The following is a 24,357-nucleotide window of genomic DNA, read 5'->3' on the forward strand; positions in this document are numbered from 1 at the left end:
GTCATGAAAAGATTGAGGTTGTACTTAAATATTTTTGAGTGCTGTCTGTCTGTACAAAATGGCCCCTGATGTTAAAAGTAAAGCTCTTGTTTTCTCCCCCTTTGCCCTGACACACTGACACAACCCCACACAGGCATTTCTTGCAGGCACCATTTTAATGATGGTTTTGCTATGCACTTTAGTTGAACAGAAAGTGCTGTCTGCTGCCTGAGCTAATTGGTATTTCGTCCCATCACCTTGTCTAAAGCGGCCACACAGCGGAAGCAGCATGTCAACATCACAATAGCAGCATCTGCTATCCTCTGTTAGGGTCTACACTGGATCTGTTCGACAACAGTGCACCGCTGTGCACTCAAGACTTATTTGACAGAGCTCAAAGCCCAACACACAAGCATATCTGTTTGTTTAAGAGGCCTGAAAGTGTTGACAAAGGCTTCAGCTTGCAGTTAAATGTGTAAAGCAGGAGGGAGGCCACTACACAGCTGGTGTAGCCAGCTGCATAGGTATAGTGTACCTCACATCCCATCCATCCACCCATCCATCCATATCAATCACAGAGACAGGAGGAGAGACTGGAACGTTAAACTCACACATCCATTGCTGATGGGATGTTATCTTCTACAGGCGAGAGAGAGATTGACATATTTCTGAAAAACCAAACACACTGAAATATTTATGTTCCTAAACCCGGCACCTGACACTGGATGATTAAACAAAGCTACGAATCCACTCTTTATAAAGCTTAGTCATTGTTTTACACATATGCACATCATTGCTACTCTTCCCTTTAGCCAAAAAATGATCATCATTTCCATTTCAGCAGAAAATACAGATAAAATATAGACCCATAATTAGTCACCTTATAAGAATTGATACAACACGACCTGGTAAAAAAATTGTAGGTTGAAAAGCAGGAAAATAGGGATAATATCACAGTAATAACTGTCTCAGTATAAATCATTTGTTCTGTTTTAACTTCTGTTTATGTTAACGAGTGTATATGTGTACTGAAATATATGTGCGGCCGGCACATTTTTATCACACTTGTAAATAGCAGTTTATGCACATGGAAAGGCACATGCATTGTTTATATATCTGGCCCTCGGGCTTTAGTCAAATACTGCAGTGGCCCTCTGCCCTTGACTCACCTGTGAGTTCCAGTGTTGATTGTGCGTCTCTGCATCTACCACTCCTGTTTTTCAGGAAATCAGCTCAGCAGGTCTACGTGCACAAAATTGCGAGTGACTAAACACACAATTCCTTTCTGCAACTTGAACCTCTTCATTTCAATTTCACACTGTTCCCCCTTGTTTTGTGTTTTTTTAACACACGCTGTTGTTTAAAGAGAAAGTAAATAAGGGATTTTCTTCCAAACCAACCAAATATTGTTCAGAGAAAATGTACTGTTTAACTTCTGCAGATTTACCTACACAAATAAAATAAAAGGGAACACATCCAGCATGGTCTTGGAAAACCCTACTAGACAAGTGACAGCAAGCAATCTAAAAAACAAAGTAACTATATGTATCACCTTTTAACTTATTTGTTTGAAATAATACTATAATGCTAGTAAATGCAGCAGATGTAATCAGATGTGGAGCGCATTTCTCATGTCTCTGAGCTTTAGTTTTCTGTTAAATGAAGTGGTTTCAAAACCTTGAAATAAATAAACAGACATAAATGTGTGGCACACTCTTGGCTTTCTACTTTCTTTCTTGTGTTCTGGTGCTCAAGTCACATGTCACCGTTCAGCCCTGCTACTATGCGTCACGCTAAGGTTCCCGGGTGATGGTCATCTCTCTGGCCGCTCACAGTTTGTTCAATTACTCCCTCACAGATCAGTATCTACTCCAGTTAATTCCGGTGTACCCCAAGGCTCTGTCCTGGGTCCTTTACTTTTTATCATCTATCTCCTACCCCTATGTAATATTTTTAGGAAGCATAACATCCAGTTTCACTGCTACGCAGATGACACCCAGCTCTCCTCCAAACCCACAGCTACTCTCCCACCCACATCCATTTCTGACTGTTTAAGTGAAATCAAGCTCTGGTTTACTCATAACTTTCTTAAACTTAGTGGCAATAAAACATAATTCATTTTAATAGGCACCAGATCAAAACTGACTACAATTCCAACCAGTCTTTCGTTATCCATTGATAACTCTGTTGTCACACCCTCCCCTCAGGTTAAGACTCTTGGTGTCATTCTCGATAGCACTCTGTCCTTCACAGCACATATAAATAATATCACTCGGTCTTCCTACTTTCATCTCCGTAATATTAACCATCTTCATCCCTCACTCACACCACACAGTACCGCCATACTTGTCAATGCTCTTGTCACTCTCTGCTCATGCTCTGTCATTTTTCTTATGTTTTTTATGGTATGTTTACATGCTACTGTAAGGTGACCTTGAGGGTCTGAAAGGCGTCTATAAATAAAATGTATTATTATTATTATTATTATTGACTACTTTCATTTTGGCAAAAATACATTAGCATTTACAAACCACCTTGGCAAGTAGCTTGGGTGTTCTAATCACAATTGAAGGCTTAACAAGTGTTCCTAGACATTTAAACCCAAAACCGTGGGAATCACAGGTGCTGAAGTCCATGCAGCACACTCTGGGGGAATTATTGAGGGCCTGCATCTCTACTAATTGACAGCTGAAAGAAAAATTGCAGTTTTTTTTCTCTCTTTTTACATTTTCAGTTGTGTTTTAGCAAGAAGGGCCTGGATTCAAATCCGCCATCTTGCCTGTCTATGTGGCGTTTGCATTTTTTTTCCATGTCTTTGTGGGTTCTCTCCTGGTACTGCAGCTTCCTCTCACAGTCCAAAGACACGCAGTTAGTGGGGTTAGATTAAGTGTTGATTCTAAATTGGCCTTAGGTGTGAATCGCTATCTATCTTTCAGTGTTAGCCCTGCAACAGACTGGCGACCAGTCCCGGTTGTCAGTCTGCCACTTGACCTATGGCAGCTGGGATAGGCTCCAGCCCCTTCCCATGACTCTGAATTGGATAAGTGGGAGAAAATGGATGGATATATTGCATGTATTTATTTAATTATAAGTGAGTGAGTCTTTATTCTTTAATGGTGGATCATGGGTTGTTTAGTTCAAGTAACGTCCCTGACCAAAGTGTCCTCAGTTGTAAGCAGGCACTTAAGTGTACTAGAAATGCCAAAGGTGATTATTAAGTTTCTCATTTAATTCACAGATAGCAAAATCAGTGCATCATCAGAATCAACGTCTCAACCCACAGCCGCTGGCAAAAAAGTAAAGAGCTGCTGTTGTGTAATACTGTATTTATATAATATGCATGTACTTTGTAGCAATAACATCCACTAGATATGATTTGCAAACAAGCAAACACAAAGGGAATTTTTCAGAGGTAACAGATAATTTAATGCATAAATGTTGTTTCCTGTGAGCCACTGGCCAGCTCTTTTGTTTGTGTGTAGATTGTATTTTCTGTATATGTTCTTACATTATTACTTTTTAAACTACTACAATGGACATAACACTTCTGCACACTTTTCAGAACTTCTTTCATCTTACCTATAACTTGTATAATTCAGTTTTATAATCATCTTTTATGGTGTTGAATAATGTTTGCATATCCCTCTTACTGCAGATATGTCAGTGTTTGTCAAAATTAACCAGTCCCATTCAAATCCACTAGTTACGACATGTAACCAATCAGTCAAAGTTACAGATTTAAATCAAATATATTTCAGATGTTCTAGTTTAATTAGTTAGATTTTTCTGACATTTGCTGACAGTTCCAAGTCATAGTTAGTTCTGAGACAAAATCTGCTGAAAAACTTAAGACAAAGAGATGTTTCACCTATCAGCACATCAACTAACCAAAAAACCCAAAGGCTCCACCAGAACAAGTTTTGGAATAACTTGGCAATTGCACAGACCTGAATCCAGGGTTGAGGTGACCTGAGGACTGTACCAAGATGACCCAAATTTGAGATATTTGGGATGTTTTTATAAATAACACTGCCCTAATCCAAATTGCTCCATGTTGATACACTCTCAAGGTTTTAATCTGTTTTTCAATTGAATTTTACAGGTTATAGGTCACAATATAGGTGAAAGAATTATAAAATTATTTTTACAGGCTATACCAAATACACAGCTGTGGGTGCTAAGGGGGCTACCCTTAATTCACATAACGTTATCCCCACAGCATGCCCTGCATGAATTATTTTTAAAGAGGAAAGAATATCTGAGACAAATGGAACATTTTTACAAGTATATTTAAGAGCCCCTTGAAAGAGTAAATAACATTCTAATATAAACATATCACAGGTGTGGCACATTACACCATGCATAACATTGCACACAATGTCAAATTAATTTGCTGAGTGTTACTGACATATCCAGTGCTAGTACCACCTTGTGTCCTTACAAATTAACATCTTGTGTAGGACGACGTTATGCACTGTAATCGAGTTCTTGGGGTTAACCGCTCTGTTTAATGAGGTCTCACTCACCTGAGAAACAGCCTGAACAAAGGTAAGTCAACTGAGACTGCTGAATGGTTTGTACAGTGGACCACAAGGACAGCCCACCTGCAGCCCACCTGCTTGTAGATATGGCACAGACATGCTGTGTTTCCTTATCTGGAAAGCTGACATAGAAAGTCATTTATGAAGCCCAGTGTAAGATTTGAACTTCAGACAGGACCTGCTGTAATGTATTCTTCCATTCTCCTTAATATCAAGTAACAGCCTAAACAACACTTAATTTTGTAATCCAAGTACTGCAGAGTTGCGCTGGTTAGTGCACCTGTCATTAGCTGTACTTTTTAACCTGCTTACTTACAATTTGCCTAAATGGATGGCGACTGTTGTCTGTAATATCATAGAAATCAACATTTAACTGGTGTTGTGCATTATGAAAAAAGTAATGATTAATTTAACTGACTAAGGTTCTTGGTGCAGACTAACAACTGTCTGGTCAAACTGGTTGTACAAATCCCTAAATACATGGTACTCTGTACTCTTGACTGTCATCCTGATCACCCCCCGAAAATTTGAACCATGCTTACAAAAAGTCTGTGATGCAATTCCTTAATACGAAAGGGACCCAAGAATTCTTCTGACAGCTGGAATGTGTTATAACGTGATGTTTTAATATCAATTTATCTACAAAATCTTGACTGACACCACTGTATTCTGGTTTCCATGGAAAGTGCACTGTCACTAAAGCAAAGGAACATATAAAAATTACAAACAAACAGACTGTACCATTTTTAACATAAATCATTTGTCATTGGTACTTACAGTATAAATGAGCAGAGTCATTTCGAAACAGGATGGTTCAACTTTATGAAGCGATATCTGAATTTCTACTGTAGACATCTTTTGTAAAGAGTTTTTGTTCTGGAGAGTTGTGTATTTCCTTACTGATCCTTCCCATTCATTATACTATAGCACTGAAGGTAGTTGCCACAAAAAAAACCCAGAACAACCAGTACAGTACATTCTTCAGCTGTCCACAGCCAATCAACTCCTGATTAATTGTAGAGTCTGGTAATCCATAGACAATGAGCACAAATATAAGCATCTGTATCACAATGGGCACAAATCCTATGTCCATGAGTTCTCCTTCTAGCCATTTACAGACTGTATTTCCTTTCAAGCAGCTGTTAACTGCACAGCTTGGTGGTCTCGTAATCCACTGAATTGGGCAGACGTGAGCTGAAGGCCTGTAAGGAAGCATGGATGCGAACCACCTCGCTGGCAGTCAGTTTGAGTCTGTGCCGGAGAAGGCAGGCAAACAGGTCCAATCTCTGTTGACCGGGAGGGGACAGCCGGTTGACCCGGTCTCGTATTTCCAAGAGCTGGAGCATAGCTGTGTCCTGGGACCCTTGAGTGTATGGGTAGTCCAGTTGCAGAATCAAGTCACGGATTGCCTCCGGGTCAAAATGCATGCTGTAGCCAAAGACCTGGATACTGTTTATCTTCATGTAGCCCAGGTTCCGAGCAGGATCTGCCATTTCTAAAGGCTCATAATAAATGCTGTCATTCAGTCCATCCTGAGTCTTTATCCTGCTACGAAGGTAGATGTGGATGGTTTCAAAGAATGTCTTCCACTTGTTGCCCAATGTCAGAGTCCAGTTGTAGCAGTCAAAGGGCAGGTCCAGTTTGGTGGCCTGCCAGTCTGGAAAATTATTCTCGTTGACAGTGATGTACCAGCTCTCTGAGTGGCTCCCGCCAAAAGGATTGATATAGAGTGTAAGGGCAGGCTCCAGGGTGCTATTCTTTGTAAGGCAGATCTGAAGGGATATTCCCAGCAGCATGTGGACCATGTTGGTCTTATACTTGTTGCTCTTAAGCGTCAGCAGCATCCTCTTCCTCCATGATGGATCAAACCAGCTGTTGAGTCGCATGTCATTGCTGATGAAGATTGCATGGACCTGTCAGACAAAGTAAATACATACTTTCAGTAAAATAAGATGCAGTGCTAAAAATAAAAATTCGATTAAAACAGATTTTTGATGGTACTAATGTTACTCATACGTTCTGGTAATCTGTGGAGGCGAGGCTTTCACTTCACCTCCATGTCTACTGGAGAAATTCTATATTTATTGGAGAACAACATGACTTTATGTGCATTACTTTTAAAGTGATAGCCAAATAAGGTGTGGAGTATTCTAAAAACTATAAGCTGCCTTTTTAGGCAACTTTATAAAAGGCATATTACAAGGCAAAAGAGCCTGGTTTGAATTGAAGAAGGCACAATGTATTTATGGTTTACACATGATATTAAGATATTAGAAATTGTGACATGCTCAGATGGAAAATTGTCCTCTGTTTTCACTGTATCTTAAGACCAAAATGTAAGATCCTTCATGGACTTTTTTTGGCACTATGGAAACCATCTTGGAAAATGTTGTTTGTTTGTTTTTTACGCATCCACATGCCAAAATCTGTCATTTAATCCACTGTCCACTGTCATTTAATAGAGCTGAATGAACCCGATTAGGGCATAAAGGATGGGTTAAAACTATACCGTGGCCTTTGGATAGAGTCAGTCTGCAATCCTTTTTGACAACATCAACATCACAAAGGAAGGCCGTGAAGGGCATCATACTGTAGTTTCTAGAGCAGGGGTCTCAAACTTGTGGTCCGGGGGCCATCTGCAGCCCACGCCACTTCCTATATTGACATGAGGGAATATAATGCAATTTGGCCCTTGAAGTTACTTTTTTTTTCTCGGGGATGGAGGATGTGTTTGTTGTTGAGTGCAATGTTAAATTAAGTTTAATATAACATTAATAGGATGGCAAGAGTAGGAAGCAGAGAGTACAAACATGTTGAGGGATTGGCTGTGTTAGTTCAGTCAGAGAGTTATTTGTAAAGAAAACAATTTTCACTAGCAGCCAAAAACTAATGTGTACACTTATGTCTGCATTTATATTTTGTTAAATATGAACAAAATTATAGCAGGAGTGCTGCCACATGTCTGGCCAGAAAGAGAGCACCAATTTGTTTATGTGGTAGTTCAATGAAAGGCTTCAGTTAGTTAAGAGTGAGAAGAAAAAAATGTGTTCATGTTTGCAGTTTTGACTTGTTATACAATATCTTGTTTTAAAAAACAAACAAAACATTACATTTTCAGAAATATTTGTGGGTGTTTTCTTGTTTGATTTTTGTACTACTTGAACGCTAAAGCGGCCCTCACATGAGATGACAGTGCCAGCAGTGGCCCACAGCTCATTTAAGTTTGAGACCCTGTTCTAGAGTGACTCCTCCAGGTCACTTTTTCATTCCCATTTCTAGCAAAAGTAAGTAAAATAAAAAGAAACCACAAACTTTCTGTGTGGTAGGACAATAAAAGAAAGAAAAAGTGGTGAAACTAAAGGGTTTCAGTCACCAAGAGGGTGAGATTTTTTACATGTGTCTTTCCAAGACTACTGCTGGGAAAAGACAGCTCAGCTCTCACTGAGCCTGACATGATTACACAAAGGCCAAAAGAAAACTACCTCAAGCCTGCGGTCAGCTCTCTGCAGTAGGTAGCCCAGCTCCAAATCCTGAAGGTCTGTCTCGAACCCCAGATAGTTCTCTGTAGAGTCTGCCACCATAGGCCTGCAGGTCCCTTGTGTCAGGGCAAAGCCTGGGTTGCAGCTCCCACAGCGGGTTTGGTTGTCTGATGCACAGGCCGCACAGGCCAAGCCTTCTCCAACAGAGCAGGGTGGAGGCAGCTGACAGGAGCTGTGTTCATATCGGCAGCTGCAGCTGTGGAGCTCCTCTGAGAATGCACCAAGCTGGTTGTTCTCTGAGCAATATAGGAGTGACTGGAAATGACTCAGCCAGTAGGACTGAGGCCTGGTGGGGAAAAAAAGAAGACAAAGAGATAAGGGCAAAGAGGGACTGGTTATTGAACTAGCTTTAAGGATGAGCCATTTTAATAGGGAAGTGTTTTATTAAGCCCAGGACACTTGTCTGGGTCTGCAGACAGCTTGCTTGTTAAAAAATAAAAGAAAGAAAGACCTGACATCATTTTAGTGATCATTTAGGTCATTTACAGGTCAAAAGACTTGTGCAAAAAGTTTATTTTTTTACGAAATCTTTATTTCAAGAGGTTTTGACACTTTGTTGTCACTGACTTTGTATTTACTACTTAGAAAAGCAAAACGTCCAAAGACTTTTTTTTTCATTAATTAGGTTATGCGATAGTGACAAATGATCAAACTCCATCAGCCAAAAGAAAGGTTCACAAGAGATGGCTGAAAGTTGTGGAATATTTTGATTTAACTTTGTTCTAACCTAGATCAAGTGGAACCAACTACTGTTTGACTAAAATGAGTACAACACAGTCGTCCCAGTGTCACCAAAGGACTGTCGGTTCTTTGTCAGTCCTTTTCATTATTTTTCCCAACGGGATGGTAAACTAAAACAGAACAATTCATAAGGGTTTCTTAAGGTCAATATGAAAGTTCCAGCTTGTTTGACAGCCTGAGGATGACAAAGAATTTTCGTAACACAAATATGGTACATAAAAAGACAAATATGAAAATGAATTCATTCCTGAGCAAACAACACTAAGAACTGGTATTTTGTACTGAAGGGTACAGAATCCCGAACTGTTAGACCAAACACTACTGGATCTAACAATAGGTTAACACTTATAGTAGGCGTATAACGACCATTAACTCTTTTAACTTTTTTGGCATGTAGATAAAAGCTCTTAAAAGCATAAAATTCACCAATAAGGCAATAATCACATGCCCGTGAGTTTACAACCCATCATTGTTCCAGAGAGAGATTATCATTCTGAGCATTCTTACATAATGCCATTTGGTCAGTAGCCAGCAAAACTGTGAAACTTTACCTGTGTTGACTGAATCAAAATAAATATCTCGGCTAGTTATAAAATCTCCATGTCCCAATAGTTTGATATTTTTGTGCTTTATACTGAAAAGATTTGTCGTTCTATGTTTTCTAGTATAAAGCACACAAAATAATGATATTTTTATATTTTCTTTGGTAATGTGTAGATATGTAGACATGTTAACACTTAAACAAAATACTTATAGAAGTACCTGAGTCGCTCGTATTAGTTTGCTTTACTACACTTTAATATTTTATGATGTAGGTTATGCATGCGGAGACTGCGGGTACAAGCAGTTCTGGAAGGTAAAGCGTGAGAACCTGAATAGAGAGCAAGAGAAACTGTCTTTGATGAGTTAGTGACATAAATATTGGAAGTGCACAGCAGTTGTAGGGGGAGTTTAATCTCAGACATACATATAATTCCCCCATGAGCACTTGAGTTTGATTCCCTTCTGTAGGACTTTATGGCTTTTATCCTCTTTGCTTTATGAATGCAATGCTCACTCTATACCGCTGGCTTCACTTGTAGAAAAAAGGCTTCTTTGATGAGGATGCATTGAAGGAAACTTTATGCTAATCTGAAAATGTTTGCTGGATTACATTTAGGGTATTTTCCTCTGTACTCTGCTGTTATTGTGTGCTTGACAGTGGCAAGCAAGCCGGAGCTCGGAAAATCACTGATTTGAATATCAAAACCCTCTAATGGAAAATGCGGTCATGGGAAATGAACCGAAAGGACTCTTCCTTTCCATCAACCGCTACCTGTGGGTAAGGCATTTCACCTCTGACAGCTTCAGCACAGCAAAGCAGTCACCAATAGAAGACTGCGGTTGTGATTATGTACAGGCTTTGTGCTCCCCACAACTCTTTCTCCAAACCGCTGCTGTAAATCACAGAGTTTTGCGCTGCGAGGAGCCAGCAACACTGAGCTTTGATAATACAATCAAGCAAATGCAGAGCTGTGTGAGTCATTTAATTCTATAGATAAAGTACATAAAATATTATAGTCAAGCTTCAAGTAAAATACTGTGCAACATATGGTGACTTGCACATTATATACAAATGTGATAATTGAACTTATTATTCTGATTCCATTGCCATTAATCAGATTTCTAGTCTTCTGGGAAGGAAGGAAGGTTTTGGAACATGGGTGCAGGGATTTGCTACCTTTCAGTCATAAGAGCATTAGTGAGATTCAATAATGATTTTAGACGATAAGGACCGGCTCAGTTCCAATTTATCTCAAAGGTGTTGGATGGAGCTGAGGTCAGAACTTTGTGCAAGCAAGAAATCAGTAAACCGTGTATGTATTTGCATAAGATGTACACATGGGATTTGGCGGATTTAGCTGATGTCACTGATCATCCCTGTACATTGGGTTGTGTACAGTGAAATTTTTTAAAATGCACTGAAAACAAAAGCAGGAGGAAATTATATATTGAGTCTTTAGGGAACAAACATAAGATCAAAATAATGGTGAATTGTAATAGTAGCATAAAACGGATTTATAAAAAAAACAAAAAAAACCTCTGGGTTCTGCAGGTACCCCAAGACTGAATCAAATCATTATTATCACTGTGGTATTTTACAATAATAACACTGCGCTTGAAATACTATTTCTACTGCTAATGTTCTATTGTTGGATTTGCAGTACAGGCTCCTCAGAGGAGCACTGTGCTACTTATTTTCAGAACATTTCATCATATTTATCTTCTGCTAGAGGCACTGTATATTATTAGTCAGCCAGTAACAGACCAAGCCATCAAGAACAATCAATATGAAGAACATAAAGAAGTCACCAGAGTCATGAAGTGCAATAATTGCACTTGGGCCATTTTTTTTATCTGTACAAATGAATGTCCATTAAACACTATGATTTTAAAGACAAAGTTGTCAAATCTACCAAATGCCTTGAAAGGGTCATTAAAAAGCTATTCAACACTTTTCAAGTCAAATCTTAATTACACTCTGGAAGAAGTCAAAGAGGAGAGGACTCCACCAGAGAAACATTCAAAAGTGTACATAGAAAAGGAAAAATCAGCACCTTTATATGGGAGAGATCTATGCATAAGAAAGGTATTTTCTAACCTGATTAAAGCATAAGTACTAAAAGCATCACTTGAATGGCAATGTGGAGCATTATGCATAATGGCCAAAGTTTCAGCACAAAGAGTACTGTGCTGTCTCATCATTAGCTGCTGAACAAAAGCTGAGCCGACTGCTGCTTCCACTGGCTTATTTGCTCATAATTGTCAGCGCAGTGGAAAACTAGCCCGCAGGAAGCAAAATCAATCACACATCTCCCTTCTATCGAAAGTCCTACGAACAGGATGTTAAAGAGAGACTAAGGGTGGTTTTCAAGAGCTTCCCTTTCTCTCCAAAGCCAGCTGACGCACACCCCTTTCCAAGTCTCTTTCTACTAAGTATGGAGATTTCTATGAAGACAGAAAAGAAAGGGAAGGCTTCACAGTTGATGTGCCAATAATAACGTAGATAAACAGTGCCTGGACGAGTGCGATGACACTTCCTGGCAAACTTGTGGGAATATCAGCTGCATAGATCAGTGATTAATGTGTGTTTTGGCAATGTGGTGAAGAGAATAACATTGATTAAGAAGAGGGTGCACTGAGAAACAGAAAAGAAAGAACAACAGAGACATGGGCTGGACATTAAACAGAGCAAACTCTAATAGATTAATCTGAAAGTTGATTTATGTGTTGATTTATGTCGCCATTTCTGCAGCATTACCGTGGCGGTTGAATCGAGGTGAGCGTAGTGTGACTGACAGTGATTGCTAGATTCGTCACCTTCTCCAATTGCCTCTTCTGGCAGGTAAAAGGTACCCATTACAAATGTGGATTTCTTTCAATCTTAAAAGACTAGTGTGTGATTTGTCTCCTCCAAGAAAAAGCTCAAACACTTACAAGGGCAGATCTGTACGTTTTACTGACAAGTTACCTTTTTATTCTCATTTTGGGTTTCTGTTGAGTAACTTCCTGTTTCCTTTTGTAATTTTTGGTCTGTTTACACCATTATCAGTTTAACTTCCAGCCTGTGTTAGTTTTCCCTCCTCTGTGACTATATGCCCTGCCCTAATTGGTCTCCCCTGTGATATCTCTCACACCTGTTTCCAATTAGCCAATCACACACCTCTGTATTTTTTGAAAAGTGTTGAGTGGCTTGTTACTGCCTCATTATGACTTGTACTCTAGCCTTCTGGTGTTCGCTGGGTGGATCTATATTTTCCTGTGTACTTTTTCCTTTTGTATTAAATTGTGTTTGCTGTTACTTTTCTCTGTAGAGACCTTTTGCCTGCCTTCACTAGCTGTCTGAACTGAAGACTAGATTTTGGATCTTATCCTACCTCTGTGTGTCCTGCGCTTGGTGCCTCGTCCCCCGTGACTGTCACACTCAAGCCATAGAAATAAAAACCTTCCTCTCTCAGCAGCAAATGGTTAAGGTGCATGATGTTAGGGTTTGCCAATGCGTTATTTTTTTAAATTAAAGGATTAATTTTTTAACAAACTTTTAGATTTTTACAAACTGCTTGGAAAAACATGCTATTAAATGAATGAATATGTGGTTGTGTGAGTGGGAAATCTTCATAGCTTCAAAAAACTAAAGGGAATAAAGGGACTTTGGTATTTGTGCTACAAAAGTACATATATATTATGTGTGTACTGTGCTTGTCCTTCCAAGTCTTCAACTATAAAGTAACTCATATTAAGGAGACAAAAAACAGCATCTCCGCAGCAAATATTAGCTAGTGACAGTCAAATCAACACACATTATAGCATTCTTCTGAGCTAGGTGACTAAATCTGGACAATTAAAACATCAAAATATTACGTAATTAAAAAAAAGTGCTTCCCTCCAAAAATAAGACAACTCTCAAACAACTCTGAAAGCAAATAGTGGATACAGGAATATACATTTACTTGCCCATCTCTACATAGATGGTGGATGCTAGGTTGTCATAGCTATCCACCTATGTGTGTGTGTCTGTAATTGTTTCAAAAAATGCAGGTGCCTTTTGCACATCACTCAATAATTCAAGTAGGTTAAACTGAACCACAGAAGTCACACATCAGAAAACATTCTGGAACAAATGTAGTGATAGTTATATTTTTAACGAAATATTGCCACACAAGCATTTATGTATAATAAATGCGTTAATAAGTCTTGGAATGTGTTACTTAATTTGCCTAAAACCAAATTTAACACTGATGTGTAAGTGTAATGTTGTCACTTAATTAGCTTAACTTGCTAATTAATCAATTCATTAATTAAGTTTTAATTAACAAAAGGCTTTATACCTCATAATTCTGTCTTTGTATTTAGACAAATTAGGGATTTTTATTCATTTTTTATGAAGATTTTCAACATTCAGACATGAAACAAGTCAAGAAACTCTGGTTTCAAAAACATTGCAGGGGGATTCAGAGTTAGGAGCTTAATGCTACAGTAATGTATGCTATGTGAACTCCTTTCTTTTGAAATGCAGCTGTAAAAACCTTGGATAAAAAATTAAAGCTATTTAAAAATGCCTGATCTGTTTTAACAACATTTCAATGACTGCAACAAGATGTACAAAAATTCTTAGCAAATGCAGGTGCAAGAGTGATTCCACAGAAAAATCTATTCCATAATCTCCCCCTATTCAAAAAGTAATTGCAAGGGTACGCAGGCTAAATGCCAGAACTACAATGGCAACTTATTTACTTTAATCAATGTGTCTGGATTAGTCTATAGGGTAAACTTGTGATGTGCAACCTCTATGAGGAAAACCTCAAACAAGAACACTGCACCAAAAGACACCGCTTTAATGTAAAAGGCCACAGTATATAGAGTTGTGTTATGAGAACATTTTGAAGCTGTGCAGAATTATTGAGATTTAATGTGAACATAATAATGGTGAGCATGAGAATGCGTGTTACTGTGGTTGTGCTCACCGTTCTCTTGGTATGCGTACTTGGGGCTGTCTGTGACATCTTTTACTGAGACTGAAGAGTTTGAAGATGACTCTCTCAGCACGTCTGGAGAGGACCCGCATGCTGTTCTCCAGCTGCTCATATCGCCACTGGAACAGGCTATCCAGGGACCACATGTGCTGTATGGTTGACATGTTCAGGAAATAGTTTTGGGGCAGCCTTGCATAGAAGGCCTTGAATTCATCTGCAACAACAGACATAGGAGAAAGAGGTAAAAGGCATAACTCATCACCACTATTGCAGTCTTACTAAGTAAGTAGAAATATTAAGAATTTATCTTGGCAATAGGACTGGGATATGAAAATATAACTGAAATAATAACCAGTTTTGTTCAGGTCAATGAGCAAAACTGTCATGACTGAATTATGCAGTCAGCCCGCTATGAAGCTGGCTTATCTTAACACACAAAATTTAAATCTCTCAATCCTCATTTCATCCACAACCAATCATTGACTGTTGGACAGCACATGATCACAATATTTTGGTTATGATAACAGACCCACACTAGTGGTTGACAGGCCCCTCCCTTTTTTTTAAGCCATGCAGCTCAACTATTAAGGACAAAGACAGCAAAATGAAAAGAACAACAAAAGCTGCTACTTCAACATGAAACATGACCAAGTTATTTCAGTATATATTGAAGATTTTAGTCAAGTGTACAGACAAAAGAAATGGGCCAAATCAGAAAATCAAAGACCTAGCCAGTGTTCACAGCAGTCCATAATAAAGGTGTTAACTGTACCCTATGTAGTGCAATTATTTATTTAGGAGGCACCACTGTTGGGAAAAGTAAAACCATCCATGTATTTAAGTTATTTTAGTCAAAATGTATTAAAAAGATCTTTGAAACAATCCTGCAATACCTTTGGTGACCCTGTAACTCCAAGAGTATCGTATTCGTGAGACTTCATGAGACTTTTCTCCCAAAATCAAAACATAAATAAATTGCACATTACAAGCAATACACTGAAATAAAAGGAGAATGTGGAAAATATAATAAAATTAAACCTTATACATGCAAATTAATATTTAATTTTATTTCAGAAAACATCAGGCCGCATCATATCTTTAAGACATTGAGCATTATTATCATCCCAACAGAGCATCTTGCTCTCAGACTGCAGGCTTGCTTGTGCTACACTCCCGTCTCTTCCATCCCCATGTGATTATACACCATTACTGTCATGGTCTCACGAGTCCAGATCTGGTTTGGTTCCTTGACAATTAATGCATGTCATTAAACTGTGTCTTCGCTCTACCATCGTTTGTATTTTCTCCTGTCTCCCTCACTTGTTCTCTGTGTCCTCACCCCCCACCCGAATGCAGCAGATGGCCACCCCTCCCTGAGCCTGGTTCTGCAGGAGGTTTCTTCCTGTTAAAAGGGAGTTTTTCCTTCCCACTGTGCTGCTCAAGTGCTTGTTCACAGGGGTTTGTCTGATTGTTGGGGTTTTCTCACTAATATTGTATGCTGGTTTTTTTTTGTTTTTTTTACAATATATAAAGTGCCTTGAGATGACTGTTGTTGTGAATTAGGGCTAGATAACTAAAAATGAATTGAATTCAATTTTTAGTGCATTTAATTTTTAAGTTTGCCCAAAGTGTCGTACAAAAACAAATCAAGAGATAAAGCGAAAGACAAAACCAGTCACATTAAATGGCCTGTATTTGTATAGTGCTTTTCTAGTCCCTAAGGACCCCAAAGTGCTTCACACTACATTCAGTCATTCACACACACTGGTGATGGCAAGCTACATTGTAGCCACAGCTGCCCTGGGGCGCACTGACAGAGGCGAGGCTGCCGGACACTGGCGCCAACGGGCCCTCTGACCACCACCAGTAGGCAAACATGGGGTTAGTATCTTGCCCAAGGATATATGGCATGGGATCGAACCACCGACCTGGGATCGAACCACCGACCTTCTGATTAGTGGCTGACCTGCTCTGCCACCTGAGCTACAGCCACCCATTAAAACACATTTTACTAAGTTCATTGCTACACTGCTAGATATCTGATTTATATTTTATTGTACTAAGATGGTCAGTAGTAGATCAAATCATTATGTATTTGAAAGTAACTTTTCATTTACACTCTTCTTTTCAAAAAATTGTGTCAAGACTGTTGTGGCGGGGTGTGGTCTGCGGTGCCGCTGCAGGGGAGGCGGACGCACCTGAGTGGCATCCGCACTCATGCCTCGTCGGCTTAAAGGCTGAACTAGATCCTGTACTGTTGTTGTTGTTGTTGTGGAAGAGTTCAGCTGAGAGCTGAAAACCTGCTGCTCTGTCTGTGTGTGTGTGTGTGCGTGTGTGTATGTGTGTGTGTGTGTGTGACAACAGCAACTGGTGAATAAAAGTATGCTGAAGAGCATGGAAACATGGTCCGGTCTGTCGTGCATCTATTACAACTGTGAAAAATGGGGAAAAAAATGAGATGGTGCATAATGTCTTTACCTTTGACATTTTATTGTTTTTTTGTTTTGTTTTGTTTATTTTAGAGATATATAATTTGTTGGCCAAAACATGTTTAAAAGAGAAAAAAACTAGTACCGTTCCAGTTACCATTTATAATGCATCCCTATGCCATCATGGATACTGAAATTTAAAGCATATGCTTAAAGTTAGTTTCCTCTGTCCTCTTTTGTGTAATGAATACACATCCACAATTACATCCACGATTTCCAAAAGTAATTTCATACTTGTATTGATCAGACTGCAGTAATTTTCTTCAGACTCTGTGAGTGAGATCTTGCTAGCAGAATTTCTGGAATGTGTGTATATTTATCTTCTATGCTAGTTTTGTCTGTTTGTTTTTTTTAAACTTGCATTTGTAGATGCTGCAAACCGTGTTTGCTAACAGCTACTTTTGGAAGTACTTCTAAGTATATTCACTGACTTCTACTAGAGAATCATGACTATATTAAATGGATATAGGTTCTATGTATTAAACAGGGCTGTATGTTAGCCTTACCTAAACTGTAATATAAGGATATGTTGCCATTAAGTGGGAAAAGTCTAAAAACTGTATGGTATCAGCTGTGGGATTTTACTTTCACACAGATTAACAGCTTGGATGAAAAAAATTCTGCATGACCTTACTGTGAGTTTTCTGTCCATAATGTGTAGGATGCTAACAAGGAAAACCTTTATGGCTTCCTGCCATAATTGACTTCCTGCAGCGGCTAGTTCGTGTAGGATATTTATCTATTGGTTCCGCAGTTTGAGGCAAACAAACAAGGAGCCTTTTAATGTCGACACATTTTGGCGGCCTTGTCTGTTTTGACTACAAATGTAGACTTTGGAGTACCTGAATAGGGACGGCATCTGGCAGCTGGTGCTATGCAGAGTCACTTCTCACCCTTTCATCATTTTCAGTAAAGCCCAAAAAAAAATTGGGTGCACTTTGGAGCAGAAAGATATATTTCTCTCTCTGTGGATCATGGCTCAAATTTGAGAAAGCAAAATCTGAAAAAGCATTGCGACAAAAACAGTTTTTATTTGATGCTGAAAGCATTGTAATTAAACAATTATGATGTAAACAGCCTTATTGGTGTTAAGAAATGTCTCGTTATCAGCAAAATTGCACATATACTATGTGAATTAAGATCATCTGAGGCCAGCAGTTATAGAAGAATAGATATATAATGTATCCTTTTATCACCTGTTGTTTCAGAATTAGGAGTCTTTATTCTTGGTTGGATTTAGATGGTAAATGTTCTGCACTTATATAGTTATTTAGGCATGTTCTAAAGCTCGTTACAATGCCTGTCAGTTACGCTTCATATACTCAGCTGCCATGCAACGTGCTCCTCTTGGCATTCAGTCTTTTTGAAGGACACTTCAGCAAATGAAGAGGCTGGGGATCAATCTGCCAAACCTGCAATTATTGGACAACCCGCTCTTCCACCTGTGCCACAGCCAGCCTTTATGACTTCTGCTTCTGCTGATAAAGCAGCGAGCTAAAAATCGGCACTTTCCCCTGCTAAAGGACACATTTATGACACCTGTGGGTGTCTATATTCTGGGCACGCTCCTGCCCTAGCTTCACAGCCAGCTACTAGAACATAAAGTTTGAAAGTAATTGCACTTAGGGATATTTCAGGCAAATCTCAAGACTGGAAGAAAAAAAAAACCCATCAATTTTGATTTCATCTGAGTAATAATCACCAAGGCTTGGTGACCGAGCACAGCAATAATAACCAAACATTATGCTTAGAGGTTCCATTCAAACTCTGTTTCACTGGTGATATGAAAAGCTGGACGGAGAATAAATGGGTTTTATAGCTGCTTAATCTGCTCCAGACATATTGTAAACTACCTGAGCCGAAAGCTGTTGATTTTTTTTTTTTTTCTAATCTGGTCATGTTGCGTTGTTAATTTGCTATATCCAGACAGGATGCCAGGATCCCCAGTGCTCAGTCAACTATAATAGTTTACCTATAAATCATAGAATAGGGAGGGACATACATAGAGAATTCTCACTCAGATTTAATGGTGCAGATAAAACAGCTGAAATCATCCCTACTTTCACTCGTATAAATGATTTATATTCAAACTGTCTGATTTTCCTGAATTTAAATGAGGATTGCGACGTGAAAGGCTCCAATAATGCATTTTTATCAAGAGGCCCTCCTCACCTGATTCTTCAAATTCCTTATACAGCATGCCCCATGTCTCGGTGACTCTTTCCAGGCTCTCCTCCATGGCTTGAATGTCCATGTAGGGGCAGTTGCACTCTGGGAACTTGGGGTCACAGCTGCACCAGCAGTCACTGTCCTTGCAGACAAACTCACCCTCTCCATTGCAGGCTATGTAGCTGAGAGCCGCCTGTACAAAACTCTCTCTCAAGTAGTCTGGAAGGATCACTTGCAAGCCTGTAAAACAAAGCTGGGTTTAGTTTTGTCATCAAACTGAGACCTTGGAGAGTCAGTCTGCTGCCAGAGTGTGTAACACACTTAATGCAATCTAGAAATCCCCATACTTCTGTCTTTTCAGATAAAATATATAATGTCATGACAGTCACAATAAAAGTGGTAGAAATTCAACAAACCTTGCAGCTGGACTTTATTTTCAGGGCTCTGAACCAGCACCGAGCTCACAGAATCAAGGTTGTCATAGTTACTGCATCCAAGAGGACCTGTGCGGGTCTCTGTCACCTGGGCAACAACAAATTAAAGGCTCATTTATAAATTCCCAACTGCATCCATTTTAGGACAAGTGCATGATTAAGTTAGATTTCTTTATAGAAAAATATGCTTAAAGGTACTTCTACATTTCAGGCACAAATGGGGCATAGTAGGTCACAGAAAATGTACCTAATGCAACATAAATGGCTGTCTCGCCTCTGATTAAATAAAGTAGTTCCTCCATAATCGATTGCACTAGTGAATGTGAAAGGAATGGAAACGAGGTTAAGCTCATTTTGATTCCTCTAAATTGCTGTAAGAGTGCTTTGTTGCACTTATTTCTATGCAAGAAGTCGACTTTTCCTTTTTTCCCCCAACCCCAGCCACTGATTGAAGATGTTTCGATTGACCTTTGTCACAAAGCCTCTCCAACAGAGACTCTGTTTTCACTTCATTTGCAAGACAAGATCCTATTTCAGCTCTCTCCTTTTTTCTTTCCATGACATAGTGAGGAGCACCTAACACTTTCTCATTTTTCTCTCTTTGTGGTTGCGGGACACCATATTTTGTTCAGTGATTTGTCCTGGTCAGGCTTGTCAGAGGACAGTTGGTGTAAAGTGACAGATGGATGAGGCAAGACAATAAGGGTCAGACGATCGGTAGCGCCATCACAGAGGGCTGAAGGGCTTGGGAACTAATATCAGGCCGGTGCTGGAGAGAAGTGAAAACTCAGTACGGGGCTCTTTAATCAAAAGCCTAATCCAGAAGAAAGATTCGGAAGGAAGAATAAATATCCTCTGTGAATGGGAAAAGGAAAATGGAAGATAATTTGAGTGCAATTCTCTGACTATAATATTTATATCACATTATAAATCCCTTGTTTCCCTTATGAGGGATTTTAATGCCGATATGACTGTGAGGAAATGAGATACAATGCTGGCTTTCAGACCCCATGAATATTGAATCCATATAAGGAATTATTTGATATGCCATATGATATGCCATATGGCAAAACACTGAGTGATGAGCAGAGCATTCAATTTCCGCTTTGCTTAGCAGCTGCTATTCACTGTAGATACATTCTGGTATATTAAAAATACTTAATAGGACATTATTGGCCACCTGTACCTCAGCGCAAGACTACATGAGGGATGGAAGCAAATGTGGAAGATGAAAGTGGAAAATGTGTGTCTTTGTCTGGCCATTTTCTTTACCATCTCAAATTATAGTCCAGTGGCAGTATTCACAAACATTCTGCAAAACCCTCCCAGAAAACTGTTCATTTAGCCTTAAAGCGTCCAGCAAGAAGTGTGAGCTTAGGAGTGATTGACAAAAACTTCTTTGGGGGAGCGAGGAACTAAAATTATAACCTTAGTGCAGTGGTCTGGCTGACCAGGCTGGCACACGCTTTTAAAGATGAGGAAAATTGACACCCCACAGGTACACGAATGCTTCCACTAAAGTCAATTACAATAGATACATGAGACGCGAGAGGTAATGATAAGCGTGTGTGTGTTGTGTGAGCATGCTGCAGACACCGTCTCTGCAAACGTAAAAAAAGGAACAGGCCTTCCATTTTTGTTTTTTATCTTTTATGCAAGGTGTCTGTGGAGGAGTGAGGGAGTGTGGGAGTTTGGGCGTGTGCCAGAAAAACAGAACAATATAACGGAAACAATACATGTGCATTCAGATTCCTCTAGTAGCTACTTACATTCTGCCACATAGCTGCACACGGCTGTGCAGGATGCATTAAAAAATGCTGCTTTTGCAGTATCCTTTTCAAATCCTGATATTTGTTTTATGTATTTTCCGTGACATGGGCCACAAACACTAACCGTGCATGATCTAATCTGTAGTGTTGTCATTTCATCGAACCGATCTCTGTGACTTCCCAGTTTTTAGCTCACTTAAGGGCTATTTATGGTGGAGATCGACCAGCCGGGAAACTGAATTGGCCAATTTTCAGTGTTCTCAGCGTGGACCGGTGACGGACCGCCTCACACACAGTGCTTAACACATTTCTTAGATCAAGGTTTGTGCCAAAGCTGTCCTAAATGAACGGCATTAGTAATAATCAAAATCATTTTGTATGTTTCTGTCATTGTTAATCCATTAGTAAACGCAAGCATACTTTTTCATAAAATATAATTATTGGTGTTATTCATCATTTTTCAAATGTCAGTTTTATTTAAAAAAAAAAAGCAGAAAAATAATAAAGCAAATTATTATTTTTGATTAAGATGTAAAATGACAGTTACCACATAATTATTGGCAATAATTATAATAAAAGTGTGAAAACTCTGACTCACACATATGACATGAACCTGAGCTAATATCTGACTAAGTTAGCATTAGTGACTGGCTGTTATGAAATGATGTCTCTGTTTCATAGTTGCTGTTTCTGTTAACCTGATGGATTTCAGGTCCATTCTCACTTCCTGTTTAGTTTTTGACAAATCCTAAAAAATTACAAACTTTATCTCAGAAATTCTGTTTTCTAAAGCTACTCTTCATAAATTGATCCATTCCCTAACAGGAATAGAGATACATGCAAATTTTCCTAACAAGAGAGAGAGAGAGAGAGAAGTGACCGCTGCGCTGCAGACAGCAGAAATGTGCGGGCTAAAAAACAACAAAAACCAGCCTTCTCAATTGCCTCCAACTGCCCTTATGAGTGTGTCAATTTGTGGCTCTGTGTGTGCAGTATGTCTATGACTGATTTATTATTTTTCTCCTTGGTATCTTCATGCTAGACATATCCTGTGAGAAAAAACTAGTTTGAAGGAAATCATAAATGACCACAGCAGCTGCCTATCTGCTCTGTGATAGTTCAGCCACCAATCGATCGAGTCACAAGACTGGGCGCACTCAAATGTGAGCCACAAAGCCCAATAAATTGACTGTCCACAAGAAGGAAATATCAAAACCAGACGATCCTGCTGTTTTCTACTTCGTGACCGGCACACTGTGTTTAGATGGGCTGGCAAATATGGTGTGAGTCAGGTGGGGAACTGACCATTGATTCAGTCTAGGAAATTCTCAAATTGTAGCAAAACTGCTCCCCTCTGTTCTCTAACAACTGCAGTCATTACTCATTGTACAAACAAGCTGGTCCAATCAGACTCTCCTCTGCACTGTGACTTCTTGAATAAAGCCCAGATTTCCAAAGTCGTCCCCCCCGGCAAACCACAGCAAAGTGCTTTTTCTTCGAAATGAGCTTCAAATTTCTCTTTGCATGGAGACCGCCGGAGGGGGCCTTTGCCTCACCTGCAACCCTCTCATTCATTCCTCAAGTTCAATTCATGCAGGTCTGTTCTGCTACTGTACGGGTCAACACCCTGTGGAAATGATGCGCAAGTGTGGAGGAATCTGTCGCTCCTTTGACTCTCTTCCCACCAGCGTTGGAGGTGAATGTCTCCTCATACTACTTCCCACCTGTCAGTTACACCAGATGACTGCCTTTGGAGCATGAAAGCAACACTCTCTCGTCTTCTCTTCGCGTCTGTAGCTTCAGAAGAAAAAAAAAAACTGAAAAAAGCCCTGATTCCCAAGAAATGAAACAGACAAAAGTTTCTGCCTCTCCACCTCACATGTGCCTGCCTGATCTGCAGAAAGAAATATCCAATCCTCCCCGAACACAATGTAGCGAGAGGACAGAGCTTTGATATAAGTAGGGGGGATCTGATTCATGTTCTGCTACAGCAAAGAAAGCGTCACTTCACAGGACCACCGCCGCTGTGTACCGAGAAATGAAAAAGGTAGAAAAGAAGGGTCATCCCTCCCTCTGTCACCCTATTAACCCCATGCTACCTGAAGGTGACAACTGGAGGCAGAAAACTGTCGTGAGGCGTGTTTCACAAGGCTCATTTATCTTTCCCTCACCATATGTGCTCATCACGGAGCTTCCTCCAGACTCGGATGTGCTTGCAGCTGAAGATCGTATCTCATCACAAGCGGGAGGATAAAAAGTATAATCTTCTGCTTTATTTTCATTGGCGTTATCGCCGTGTTTTAACAAGGGAAAGCGTTAACAAAGGAAACAGTACTGCACCCACAACCATTTTTACCAGTTTTCAAAAGCTAAAAGGTTGAAATTAAAAATTATAGATCTCTGATAGCTCATAAGAGGAAAACTTTTATTCATCATTTATAGAATAATAACAGTTATATGCAACTAGGCAATATATTTTTAATGCTTTTCATTTAGTACTGGTCTTTAAAATTTAAGAGATGTTTTTATGTTTATCTTTTTGAGAATTGCAGGAATAAACCTACTTTTTGCTATCGCGCATATTAGATGTATTATCATGTATAATCATTTCCTATGTTAACAATTGTCTTGTCTTGTTGCCTAGCAACTGTAGTTGTTTAGACACAATTTAAAACTATGAGCCAAAAAGAGCTTGATTTGATTAATAGATAATACGGAGCTATGAAAAAGTGTTTGTTTTAATTCAGCTGCATTGGAGGGCTGTTGAGTGTGGTTAAGTTTATGTCAAAACATCTCAGATTTATTTCTGGTATTTGATTAGGCTAGTTTTTTTTTTTTTTTTTTTTTGAGCCATTCAGAGATAGTCTTGCTGGTGAGTTTTGAATCAGTGTCAAGTTTCAGGGCAAAGCTATAGCTGACCCAAGCATAGTTCCCAGAGGGTGGAAACATATAGTGTAGTTGATTTGTGTGGGAATCATAGCCATGAGGAGCAAAGCTGAAGAGCTGGAAGCTGTGGATGGGAAAGTGTGTGGCAGTGGTGCAACTCTTAGTGTTCTTCTTCAAACAATTAGAAAGCATTAGTTACTTTCTTGATGAATTTTAATATGTGTGTCATGTTCAGTCTATTCAGTAAAAAGCTAGCACTCATTGCTAAAAACCCATTTTCATTTTAAAGTTTTACAC

General features: G+C 39.3%; 1 protein-coding gene across 3 annotated transcripts in view; it reads right to left on the bottom strand.

The window, feature by feature from the left end:
- Positions 1-4,184: 4,184 nt before the first annotated feature.
- The window catches only part of LOC308399183 (BMP/retinoic acid-inducible neural-specific protein 3-like), a 68,210-nt gene continuing 48,037 nt past the window's right edge, over positions 4,185-24,357 (bottom strand). For 2 of the 3 annotated variants that reach the window (XM_080886248.1, XM_080886249.1), the window contains exons 5-9: positions 19,388-19,493; positions 18,975-19,211; positions 14,305-14,527; positions 8,003-8,345; positions 5,146-6,433 (exon numbers count right to left, since the gene is read on the bottom strand). In XM_080886248.1, coding sequence (XP_080742374.1) covers positions 5,663-6,433; positions 8,003-8,345; positions 14,305-14,527; positions 18,975-19,211; positions 19,388-19,493 — 1,680 coding nt within the window. In that variant the 3' untranslated portion in view covers positions 5,146-5,662. Of the gene's footprint in view, positions 4,643-5,145; positions 6,434-8,002; positions 8,346-14,304; positions 14,528-18,974; positions 19,212-19,387; positions 19,494-24,357 lie in introns of those variants that run through there. The other variant, XR_013972084.1, reaches the window with a different exon arrangement.

Source organism: Rhamphochromis sp. 'chilingali', assembly GCF_963969265.1.
Source record: "Rhamphochromis sp. 'chilingali' genome assembly, chromosome: 7".
NCBI classification, from domain to species: Eukaryota; Metazoa; Chordata; class Actinopteri; order Cichliformes; family Cichlidae; genus Rhamphochromis; species Rhamphochromis sp. 'chilingali'.